The sequence below is a fragment of the Sceloporus occidentalis genome, unplaced genomic scaffold (genome assembly GCF_023333645.1).
Source record: "Sceloporus occidentalis isolate IW3139 unplaced genomic scaffold, rSceOcc1.0.p SCAF_3, whole genome shotgun sequence".
In the NCBI taxonomy this organism is placed as follows: Eukaryota; Metazoa; Chordata; class Lepidosauria; order Squamata; family Phrynosomatidae; genus Sceloporus; species Sceloporus occidentalis.
In genome coordinates, this window is record NW_028316983.1 from 125045869 (window position 1) to 125058793 (window position 12925).

The window sequence follows — 12925 nt, forward strand, 5'->3', positions numbered from 1 at the left end:
TAAGAGCAATCTGTAGTCTTTTGTGACCTATGTAGTCAAACGTTTTGCTCTGGTTTATAAAGCACAGACTGATTTTCCTTTGAAATTCTTTGATAAGTTCTATTATGCAGCATACTTTGATTGTGCGTTCCTGCATGGCATGTGGTTGGACTGGATGGCCCTTGTGGTCTCTTCCAACTCTATGCTTTTATGATTCTATGTTTGCGATATGGTCTTTAGTGCCTCTACCCAGCTTGGATATATATCGAACCCAGCAGAATATATACTGACAAATCACACAGTTTCCCATATGTTCACTGTGCTGTCACATAGCAGGATTAAGTTCTCCTTATGCAATATTTATGATGTTCAATCATTTGGACATTTTCAAAGCTGAATTGTACTGAGATAGTAAGAAAATAATGAATATGTATATGATTAATAGCTGAAATAAATGTCTGACATAGATGCCCTACAAAGGATGGGAAATATGTATTGGCGAGACCCCTGATTTAGAAACAGTATACAAGTTTGTTGCTAACTTGGAGGACAGCAGATCTAATATTGGGAATTGTCATGTTGATGGGGGGAGCTGATTTTTCACACACTAGAGACAGAAGAGGTGATTGATTCAGTGCTTCTTTTTCTCTCCCTCTCTTTCAGTGGGCTCTCAGGACAGTTTGCTGGAAATCACCTATCGTTCTGGGGCCCTTCCTGTTCTGTGTGACCCCACCACTCCTACTCCTGAGGACACACACCTGCTCCAGTTTGATCCCAGGTTCTCCACCACTACCAGGTCTCCGGGAAGCCCCTTAGGTAGGAGTGACTGCTTGGCAAAGCTAGAATGCTTCCACTTCCACTCCAACATTGTGCCTCCCTTGGGCAGCTTGGAGCTTATCAGGTTCCGTGAGTCTGGGATCACCTCTGAGTATGAGTCCAACATGGATGAGAGTGAGGAATGGGACTCATGGGTCCAAGAGGAATCACTTCGTCTGCTCTTTGTTCTGAACAAGCAGGGGCTGGGAGATAGCCTGGATGAAGAGGTTGCTATATAATTGAAAACAGAACTGCTTTGGGTTTGTGACAAGTAATAGGGGAGAGAACCAGTGGTTCAGGTTTCCTTACATATAGGTCTAACTAAGCTTGTCTTTTGTTGTTGATTTCTGTGTCTTTGCACAGATTCCTCACTGGAGAAGGAATACCAACCTCCTATTGGGCAACAATGTTTCAGTGACAGCTGACAAATCCCCCATGCTGTTGTGGCTCCTTGAAAACTGGGAATGGGATTACTGTTTCCCTACCAAAAATGGCAGGCATTTCCCAAAGCAGCCAAATTATTTCACTGGTATACCACCAGAATTGGCATTGGTTGCCACTTTCAGCCCCTGGAGAATCTCAGCTATTTACTTTTCTCAGTGTATTAAATGTGTTAAACCCTTAAGCCAGAAAAAATAGCCTTTAGCTCCAAAGCCAACAGTCTTGAGTGAGCAAGGATGACATGGAGAAGGAGATGTGTTGCTATAGTGTCTTGCATAGTTGATTTGCCCCCTCCATAACTATTGAAAGCAGAACAAATAGAAAGCAGATCTAGCAAGAACAATCCAGGTTTGCCTAATATCCATAATGTACGAAGGTAGCAGAATTCAGATGTGTAGTCTTTTACACAGAATACATTTGCCTTTGGCAACAACTGGGATTGTGAATATTGTGGGGGTAGATTTAGCGTATATTATACGCTGTCCTCCTTTTATAGAAAAATTTCCAAGTTTTTACTATTTAGGACTGCCACTGTTTATTCCCCAGAAAGCCTTATGTTTTTACACACTGAAGGAGACATTTTAGTTGTGTACAGGTTACATGCAGAGAAACTGAGTTGAGATTTCTACTGGAAATGTGGACCCTATCACTTCTCAAATCACTGCTCAATGCAGTTTAAGTTTTTCAAATGCCACCCCAATTCTAGAAGAATAACTGTGATATTTCCTCATTATGGCATCTTAGACACTGACTAACATGTCTGTTGGAGAGGTTCTTTTAAGTTCCCTGCACACGTAGCTGTAATAAAATAGAAGCAGGTTCTCCATAGCAGCATAGTATGTTTTCATGATTTGTGTGATTGATGCAAATCCTGTAACCATAGCCAATTGTATGGGTGTTTTTAACGTCATAAGCTTTCCTCTCTCACAGTATGATGATGATTGCATAGTTAAAAATTGGTATTACCAGTTCTTATATTGTTCTCACACAGGTCACAGCTACGTGGAATCACACCAAAGTAAAACAGCTTGTATGCTGCTTTGCCTATACAAGAAGGGTGCCTCTTGGTTTCAAAATCTTGGGCACCAGCACTTCAGGTTGTACAGTACCACATGTGCAGAGCTGCTTCTGTTGCTGCTTTATTCCCAGTCATACTTAAACAGAACCTAAAATGGGTGTCTTTTTGCTGGGAGCAAAACATTTGCTTAACACTAACTCATATGGTTTTAATCTTTTATCATTTCTTTACATTATATGTCAGGTTCTTTCCTTTTTCTGGAAAGGTCACACTGAAATAATTCATCTCCCTTTCTACCAGTTCTGGCCAACCCATACCAGGGATATTAAATCTCTTCTTATTTGGTATTTACATGCAAGCATGAAGAATTTCAAAAAATCTCTCCACACTAAGTGAAATTATAAGATTTGAAAGAACTTGGTAACCAAGTTTCTCATATTTTTATGTCATTGCACATTTAAGGATGTTTTTGTGAACATTTTATTTGCAAAAATACTAAATTTTACTGAAAAAGTGAAATTTAATTGGTTTAATTGGGTTTAAGTAAGACTCCAAACCAATTTTTTTTTTGCAAATGAAGTTTTCATGAAAAACGTCTTCAGTGCAGCAAACCTCATGGTGGTTGGTTGTTTTTCGACAGGCTGCCTCAAGTAACACCTTCTTGTTTTCATGGCTCAATGCCAGGTAAAAATTTATAAGTAATTTTCACAGCTCTGACCTACATAAATTCTTGTTGAGGCTAATTTTCAAAGTCCAGAACTGGCAAATGGAGTTTTGCATTCTGAAAATCTACTGACCTTTATTGTAGCAAAGTAGCTTTGATTTCTTGTAGTTTTACAACAATTTGGAATTTATCCTCAACCTTTACTCACCAGTTTAAATAAAATATCAAAAGGATATTTTGAACCATCCTCTGCTCTATTAAAATTAGTAATGGGAAAATTACCTTTAGAGCTCAAGACTGCGCTCTAAAAAAACCCATTGTTTCCCAACAAAATTTGAAGATAGTTCCATCATTGATAACCCAGGTCTGAGCTATTATGGCCCACATTATAGTCGCAGTAGTATCACTAGAAATGTGATAAAATCTCAGCCCTCTCTGAAGCCCTGCTTGAACATCCAGTGCCCAGCCCCAGTCAGCCCGCCTGCTGACTGCTCTGGCCCCCTTTCTGCCTCTCCCTGCTCCTTTGTTGTTGCTCCCACAGAGGAAGGGAAGGAATACAGGAATTCTGGCTTCCACCCCACAATCCTTATGTGTAGCATGCTTCTGCAGGTATATGCTGGACTGAAGGAGCATTGTGTAAATGCCAGTACTATTTATCTCAGGACTGATAACAGGCAGGAAACTACATTTTCCAAGCGCTCTTTATAGCTGGCACTCAGCCATCACAACATGTCAGGAATAAGAAGAGACAATTGAGAAAAATCCCCTTTCCTATTCCAGTCCTTGAACAACAGTGGAGGTCTAAGGATGGAATGGAGCATGGATGGATGTAGTTACACTAGAAGTAGGAAGACTGGAGGTAGAGAAAAGATTAGAGAACATCCCTCATCAGGATTTTAATTTAAGTTGCAGAAGAAAATTTGGTCATCCAGATGTTCTGGACTTGTAACTCACAGTTTTATTGAAGTTTTGCATAAGCAGTGAGGAATAGAGACCATATGGGCTCACAGCTTGTTTGTGGTCTTCTAAACCATGGACTGATAACGTGTAAAGCCAGGTTGTTGGAATTATAAGACCAGGACCATTGCTTGCTCATAATCAACTAGATTATCATGGATCTGACTCAGGGAGAAAGTGCCTTCAGTATGAATTTGGTGAAGGGTTTATTTCTTCACCCATGTTAAACACTAATCTAGTTGAAGGATAGAATGGTAGCAGCAGAGCCAACAGCAGCTAAGGTGGTGTGAGAGGAAGTGAGTGGCTACTGTCAACATATCCTGGATATCCCTCATGCCCAGACCTGTTTTTTAAAAAGTAGTCTTTGGGCCTTGGTGAGGGCAAAGATAAGGGAGGGAAGTGGGCTCTGATGAGATTAAATGTTTGAAATGAACACATAAAGATGGAAAGAGTATGTGTAGGATGAATTGGAGGGAAAAGATGGTAGGTAAAAAAAAAGAAAAGCAGGCATCACAAAGATGAGACCTTTTAAGGGACTGGAACCAACTCAAATCAGATGCATTAATAAGCTCCTCTCTAATCATAGCAGATACCTCAGATGAGAAAGGTAAGTTGAAAAGAAAATTGCTAACTCAGCTCAACAATGTCCATTTTAGCAGGTATTGTATAGGGATAGCTCCACACTCACCCATCTCTATGTTTAGAAGTGATTCGTGTGTCAGATTGTCTGTTTTCAACACAGATGTTTCTTTCATAAAGCCCTTTGGGCTTTCTGTATCTTTTTGTTTATTCCTTCATTTAGAAGAGTGTTTATTTGTGGAATTACTTGCTGTGTAAGTGCACTTAACTCCCGGGTGGTGGTGTTAGCTTCTTGGCTTGCAAAATAAATTTTTCTTATTTCTAAACCTAAACTGTTGTTTCTACTTTCTTTACTTTCTCTGTATCTTTCCAAACTTGTGTCTTAGGTTGTATCAGTTAAAACATTAAAGTGGTTGATTTATTCAAGGCTTATCACAATCACTGGAGTAAATTTCTACATATGGTAAGGAGGAAAGGCATTTCCACTTCTTTCAAATAGGAACCTCCTTAAAACAAACATTATCCTTAAAACAAAGGGATACTACCTGTCTCAACTGATTGTACCCTGTGGGGCAGCAGAGAAAGGGACTACTCCTTCCTCTCTGTGACAACTGTTAAGGTGTTTAAAGAGTGCAGTTGTATCACCCCTCATTCTCTCTTTACCAAGCAGAACATCCCAAATTCTCTCAACTTTTCTTCATATGTTTTGTTCTTCATTTCTTTTATCATTCTTACCTGCTCCAACTTGTGTACAGTATACCCTTCCTAAAATGAGGTGCCTAGAACTGAATGCAGTACTCCAGATGAGGCTTGACTAAAGCAGAATATAGTGTGTTGATTACTCCCCTTGTCTTGGAAATGATAAATCTCAGTAATGCAGGCTAAAATATTATTTCCTTTATTTGCTGCAGCATCACACTGCTGGATAATACTCAGTTTATGATCAACACTCATTCCAAGTCCTTTTTACATGTACTACTACTAAGCTAAGTATCCCCCATCCTATAAGTGTGCATTTGGTTTTTGTGGCCTAAATGTAGAATTTTGCAGTTATTTCTGTTGAATTTATTCTATTAGTTTCAGTCCAATTTTCTAGTTTATCAAGATCTTTTTGAATTCTGTTCTTATCTTCAAAAAGTTCAGCTACCTCTCCCAGCTTTGTGTCATCTGCAAAATAGATAGGATTCTCTCTAACTCATCATCTCAGCCATTTATGAAAAAATTGAAAAATGTCAGCCAAAGGTCAGAACCCTTTGGCACGCCAGTTGAGACATCTGTCCAGTTTGAAGCATAGCCATTAGTGATCCATAACCAATCATGGATCTATCTGACAGTATTCCCATCTGCTCCATTTTTAATCTGTCTGCTAATCAAAATATCATAAAGGACTTTATCAAATGCTTTGCTGAAATCCAGATATATGACATCTACAGCATCCCCATGAGCTACTAAATTAATGACCCAATCAAAAAAAGATATGAGATTAGTTTGACAGGATTTGCCCTTGACAAACTTGTGCTTTCTTCTACTAATCACTGCATTATCATCTAGATACTTGTAAAAAGACTCCTGTATAATTTGTTTTGTTTCGGGGGTGTGTGTTAATTTTTCTTGATATGAAGATCAATCTGATTGGTCTGTAATTCTCCAGATCTTCTTTTTTGCCCTTTTTGAAGATAGGAACAACGTTTGCTCTTTTCTAGTCCTCTGTCACCCCACCTGTTCCCCAGGATTTCTCAAAAATGATGACATTTTTTGAGAGTACATCAGCAAGGTCCTGCAGTACTCTAGGATGCAGTCCATTTGGTCATGCAGATTTTAACTCATTTAGGTCAACTAGGTGATTCCTTACGATCTCTTTATCAATCTTGATTTGCAGTCAGGATCCCTTACCAAGGTCTCTGCTGATGCATAAATGCAAACAGTTCTCTTTTTTGGGGGCGGGGGCGGGGGCGGGGGCGGGGGGACCTGAAAAAAATAGTATTGTTCTGGCTTTTTGTTGTAATCTTTTACCATTTTACCATCCTTACTTAGCAGTGGCCCCACTGTTTCTCTGGTCATTTCTTGCTTTGAATTATCCCAAAACCCTCATTTTATTTCTCCCTGTTTGCCTAGCCAGATTCAGTTCATTCTAGGCTTTTGCTTTCCTTATAGTATTCCTGCATGCTTTGGCTACACACATTACTTTGTGATTCATTCTTTCTTCTATTCTTTATACATGCTCTTTTTTATTTTCTCATTGAGTTTGCTATACAGCCACATTGTCTTTTTCAGGTGTTTCCCATTTTTCTTCTTCTATAGGATTGTTTGTGATTGTTCTTTTTCTTAAAGAACTCCAATTCTTGCTGGATTTCTTTTTCCTTTAGCTTTTCTAGCCATGGGATTCCACCCATTTATTTCTATGAACTTGTTAAAATCAGCTTTCCTTGAAATCCAAGGTTCCTGTTTGACTATACTCTTCTTTGCTCTGTCCCACACTTCTAAATTCTAGCATTACATGGTCACTTCCCCCTAAATTACTGAATACTTTGATTCCAGTGACCAATTCCTTCCTGTCAATTAGCATAAAGCCCAGGACTACCAATCCCCTTCTTCTTCCTTTGCTAAATGAAATAGGAAATTATATGCAAGTCATATCAACAATTTGTTGGAGACCATATGCTTAGCAGGGTTAGGCCCGGTACAGATGGGCAAAAAGCACCATCCTGCAGATGGGGTGAGGGCTGAGCATCCCCACACTCAGAGCCCTCCCCGCACTGCTCAGGTGCCATCTTGGCACGCAGCCGTTCAGATGGTGCGTGCAATGATGATGTCCCTTTGGCGTAGAATCCAAAAGACGCAGCGCCAAAGGGGCGTGATCAAGCCGCCTGGCAGCAGCTGTGGCACCTCTTTGCAGGCACAAAAAGGAGCCGGAAAAACCCGTTCCTTTTTGTGCTCTGCGAAGGCTGATCGGTGCCGCAGTGTGTGTTTGCCACGGCACTGATCCGGGACAGAAAGGGGTAGCGTCTCGCCGCCCCTTTTTGCCCATTTGCACAAGGCCTTAGTCTTCCAGTTGATATGAGGTTATTTTAAGTTTCCCATTACTACTAATTCTTGCATCCTTGAAATTTCTGAAATTTATTTCTGAAAAATATCAACCACAACCTCTTCTTGATTTGGTGGCTTGTAATTGACTCCTACCACAATGCTGCTTTTATTTATTTCTTCATTTATTTCTCCCCAAATACTTTCAGCTGGCCAAGTGTGATCAGTCTCATGGATTTCTGTACAAGTGAATTTGTATTTGACATATCATGCTACTTTACCTCCTTTTCTGTCACATCTGTTCTTTTGGAACTGATAGTATCCTTCAATTGTTATATTCCAATCATGGGAATCATCTCACCAGATCTCTATTATAATATTTACCTTCCTGCACTAGAACTCCAAGCTCATCTTCTTTGTTTCTGTGCATTGGTGTATATCATCTGAAGCCTTCTTTGTTCTCATAAATTTACTGTTTTGTTTACTGTTTTGTTTATTGTTTTGTTTACTGTGGATCCCATTCTCTTCCTGTAGAATGCCCAACCCCTGAAGGATTTAGTTTAAATCCCTCATGATCGGATATGCCATGCTACTGCCAAAGACCTTCTTCCCAGTCTTCATAAGGTACAACCCCTCTGTATCCAGTATGTTTTAGAAGTGAAGACTATGGCCCCAGAAGCCAGACCTCTCTTGTCTGTACCATCTATGTAACCTGTCATTCACTTTTAGTATCTTAATAGCTCATATCTTGTGTAATTTTTTTTCTAGGCTAGTCTGTGCTACTGAGCAGTACTGCTGTGCTGCTGAGCAGTACTGATGCATTCCCACTTTCTAACCAAAAAACAAACAAACCCAAATTAATGTTTATGATGGTACTCCCATAAGTGGGAAAATATATCCCTAAGACAAAAGACATGGATATGTCCCTAAGCCAAAGACATATCCAGCAGATTCTCAAGATAAAAGAGTGGGCATAAGTACAGTTTATCCTCTGTGGATTCTTTATCCACAGATTCAACCCTCCATAACTTGAAAATATTCAAAGCAAATATAAATTCTAAATTGCAAATCTTGATTTTGCCATTTTATTTAAGGGGAACCATTTTACTACACCATTTATATATAATGGAACTTGAGCATCCATGAATTTCGGTATCCAAAGGAGATCCTGGAACCAAAGCCCAGCAAATACTAAAGGACCACTGTACTAAGAAAAAATTACCTTGGTCATCTACTTGAATAGTTAAAATAAACTATAACAACCTGTTTTAAGATAATTGGGTCTTCAGTTACAGCTTGGCCTTCCCATCCATGGAGGTTCAGTTCTGGGGGACCCCACATTTGAGAAAAAACATGCATGCTCAAGCCCCTGTATAATCAATGGAGGCCTATGTATGTGTGACCACATTGGTGCAGCAGCATGCACACACCACCATTGGCAATAATGGGGTGGGGCAATCCACAGATGCTTGGTTCCATGCATGGCTAGCCTACATGGGCCCACTTGACATTCTTTGGTAAGAACTTGCTCCTGCTAAATTTTTTGGGGTGGGGGATTGCTACTACTGCTGGCATTCTTGAAGTGGCTCTGAGGAATAAAGCTCCACTAACCGATCCATCCAGTGATACATAAAAAACAGCAAAAATCTGGAGAAAAAGCAGGAGCCAAACTGGTCCTTAAATTACAATCTAAAAACCTAAGAAGAGCCCTGCTAATCCATATCTGGTATCCCATTTCCAGCAAGAACCAGTCAGGATGCTTCTGTGAACCCAACAATTTCCCAGCAAAGAAGGGAGGAACAGCCCTCTGGACAGGTTGCTCCTTCCACTTGCTCCAACAGGCAGGAAAAAGAAAGATGTTTTGGTGTCCCCACTAAGAAGAGCAATCCACCAAGAGGTCACTCTTTACTACCTCTGCTCCAATAGGATGTATTTGGCTGTCACTTGTCCAGTGCTCCAAACCTTCCCATGTGTTTGTTCTTTTCTTTCTCTTTATTTGTCATCCTTTCCTGCTATTCATCTTCCTGGGAGGTATGAAGGGAGCCTTCTTTTTACTTTCATCCTTTGCTTTGCTAGCATCTCTGCTGTTTTTTCCTTCCTTCCTTCTTTCTCCTTCATCAAGAGCCAAAAAGCAGGTTTTTTTCTCTCTCTCTGGTAAGCCAGTAAAGAACATAGAGACATACTGAGTCTTTCCCAACTGGAGGAGTAGATCAACCGTCTCGCTGGCAATTGTCCCCCTCCTCAGAATTGACCCTCCCCCATTGGCCAGGGGTGGACTGGCATCTGGCGGAGGGCCATGCGGCAGTGAAAGAAATGCAGGAGTAGACAAGTAAGGTAAAATCCCTCGGTTCTGCTGCCTCCTCACAGCTCCACAACTCAGCCAAAAACAAGCCAGTGATTGAGGAGACAGACAAGACCAGGGATGATGGGGAAGGGATAAGTACCAGAAGCCCTAGGAACATACCCAGCATGACTGGAAAGGAACTTTCCCCTGAGTTCACAGCCTGGGCAGTTATCACTCAGGAAGTCACCATCATTGCCACAGATGGCACAGCTGCTCTGTTGACCACAATCCACAATGCTGGAAGGGCAGAAGCATGTGAGATGTTGACTAGGCCTTCTCCCTTTTCCCCTTCTCTAAGTCCAATAATGCACAGAACACTCCTAGCTAGACACACCGCACTAGTCTCTTTTCTTTTCCCCACACTACAACACATGGGAGAAAGTGGAGCCTTCTTCTTCTGGTCTTAACAGATGCCATTTTGGGGGCCCTAGACAAAGTAGGCCTAAACATGGCCTGGATGACATGATGGAACTGGAGACACTAGACCACACTGCAAACATACGATGGCTAATGGAGCACACCAAAGAATTAAAAAAAAAAAATCAGTATGTGCTGTCTAGAGATTATAGCAAAGCCTTTGACTGCATAAATCATGAAATGCTATGGAATAGCCTTAAAGACATGGGAGTGCCTACGCATCTGACAGTTCTGATGAGGAATCTGTACTTAAGACAAGATGCTACCGTCAGAACAGTACATGGAGAAACAGAGTTGTTCCCAATTGGCAAAGGGGTTAGGCAAGGCTGCATCCTTTCACTCTACCTGTTCAACTTATATGCAGAAATATTATCTGTAAAGCAGGCTTGGACACAGGAGGAGGAGTAAAAATAGGAGGAAGGCCTATCAACAATCTAAGATATGCAGACAATACCATACTACTAACAGAAAACATCACAGACTACTGAGGAAGGTTACAAAAGAAAGTGCAAAAGCAGGCTTATGGTTGAACATAAAGAAAACAAAACTAATGACCATGGAGAACCTACACAAATTCAACCTAGATAATGATAAAATAAATAGTAAGGGTTCTTATACCTAGGATCAAACATTGATCATAAGGGGAACTGCAGTCAAGAAATCAGCAAAGATTAAGAATGTGGAGGGCAGCTATGAAAGAACTAGGGAAGATACTGAAGAGCAAAAATATACCATTGAGCACAAAAGTTAGAGACAAGCCATTGTATTCCCTATTACCATGGATGGATGCGAGAGCTGGAGAGTTAAGAAAGTGAATAGTAAGAAAATCAGTTCATTTGAGATGTGGTGTTCGAGAAGAATGCTAAGGATTCAGTGGACAGACCAAAAAGCAAATGGGTCCTAGGACAGATCAAGCTGGAAACCTCCCTGGAAGCCAAGATGACTTAACTGAGGCTGTTGTACTTTGGTCACATCATGAGAAGGCACAATTCATTGGGGAAAAAACAATAACACTCAGAAAAGTGGAAGAAAGTATAAAGAAGTGAAGGCTACACTCTAGATGGATGGACTCTATTAATGGGAACCGATGACACTGCAAGACATAGCCTTCAGAATATGGGTATGAAATTACAGGAACGAAGCAGAACAGTGGAGGTCAGGGAGTCTTGGAGATGTCTCATCCATGGGGCCGCCATGGGTCGAGATTGACTTGAGGTTGGTTAAAACATCAAATAGATCTAACCCCAGGATGTGTTATGAAATGTTATAGCCTTTCCAAGAATATAATGGCTAAGCTACAAGTCCATATTAACCAACAATACTTATAATCTTGTATATTGCAAGGATAATGAGGATGCTTTGAAAGTTAGAGTGGATGTGAAAGCTGAAATGGCCCTTAATAAGATGGCAAAAATCTCTTCTCTGAATCTGGGGGCAGCAGCCTCTCTGTTTTCATCATAGCCAAAGCCTCATTACTCTGGTCTAAAGAGATACTGAAGAGGATTCCCACCAGTGATGTTAAACTTAGGCTGAGAATGAACAAGCTGATTAAGGTTGCAGCCATAATGGCAGATTACAGTTTAGATGCAATTCAGTTAAGCACCAGGGCATCGGCAGTGTCAGAAATGGTCAAGCGCCAGCTATAGGAACTGGAATGTGGATGCACATTACAAACAGAAGTTAATCGTTGCCTCCTTCCTGAGAACTAAGCTCTTTGGGGGCTCCCTAGAGCCAGTCCTGGAGGACAATAAAGACAATAAGCAGACCTTAGTCCCAGGTAAGAGAAAATGTCAGGAAGAAACTCTTCGAGAACATGGCCATATAGCCTGAAAAACCCACAAAAACCATGTGAGTAGGAAGTTTAAAAACCTGGGTGGACAGGTTGTCATTTCATCTCTTCTAGTTGAAGGGCATGGCCCAAGAAGGAAGAGAAAAATAGTGGAGGTGAACAACTGGCTCTTAAAATGATGCCACTGGGAACAATTTGGCTTCTTGAAATATGGTATGTGGTTTCAGCAAGATGGACCTCACAGTAGTGGGCAGGAATGTTTTTGCTAAGAGTCCAAAAAATGTAATCAAGAACACTTTAAACTGAATAATGTCAGGAAGTGAGACAGTATTCATGAGGACTGTATTCATCAGATACTGGAAATAATAACCTGGCTGTTACACAGAGAACAAGACAAATAGTACAAGAACCCAACAGGGGGAAAACAAAAAAAACCTTAAATAGGCAACCTACTGTACATTAACACAGAGACCATGAGAATTAAACAAGATGAACTTATAATATAATAATAATAATAATTTATTTATATCCCGCCCCTTTGAGGTTAATCGGGGCGGCTAACAATAATAAAATACAATACAATATATATCAAAATCTACTTCCCTCCCCCCCTTAAAAAGTTATTAAATCAATTGTAATTAAAACCAACAAATTAAAACAACATCAACACATACACACCATTACAAAACAAACAAAAACAAAACAGCAAACTGTGGCAGCATTTCACTCAAATTTCCAGGGAGGACCTCAGGGACTCTCATGAGAAGAAGGTCTTCTCTTGAACTCCTAACACAGCAAAACAAATATGATATAATAGACATCACCGAAACCTGGTGGGATGAGTTTCATGATTAGAATGTAGTAATAGAGGGGTATAGACTACTTCAGAGAAATAGA

At 40.4% G+C, this 12925-nt stretch overlaps 1 protein-coding gene across 2 annotated transcripts in view; it reads left to right on the plus strand.

The window, feature by feature from the left end:
* Positions 1-12925, plus strand: part of LOC149316706 (carboxyl-terminal PDZ ligand of neuronal nitric oxide synthase protein-like) — a 100614-nt gene that overhangs the window by 61292 nt on the left and 26397 nt on the right. For both annotated transcript variants that reach the window (XM_089516074.1, XM_089516075.1), the window contains one exon: positions 643-795. In XM_089516074.1, coding sequence (XP_089372200.1) covers positions 643-795 — 153 coding nt within the window. The remainder of the gene's footprint in view (positions 1-642; positions 796-12925) is intronic.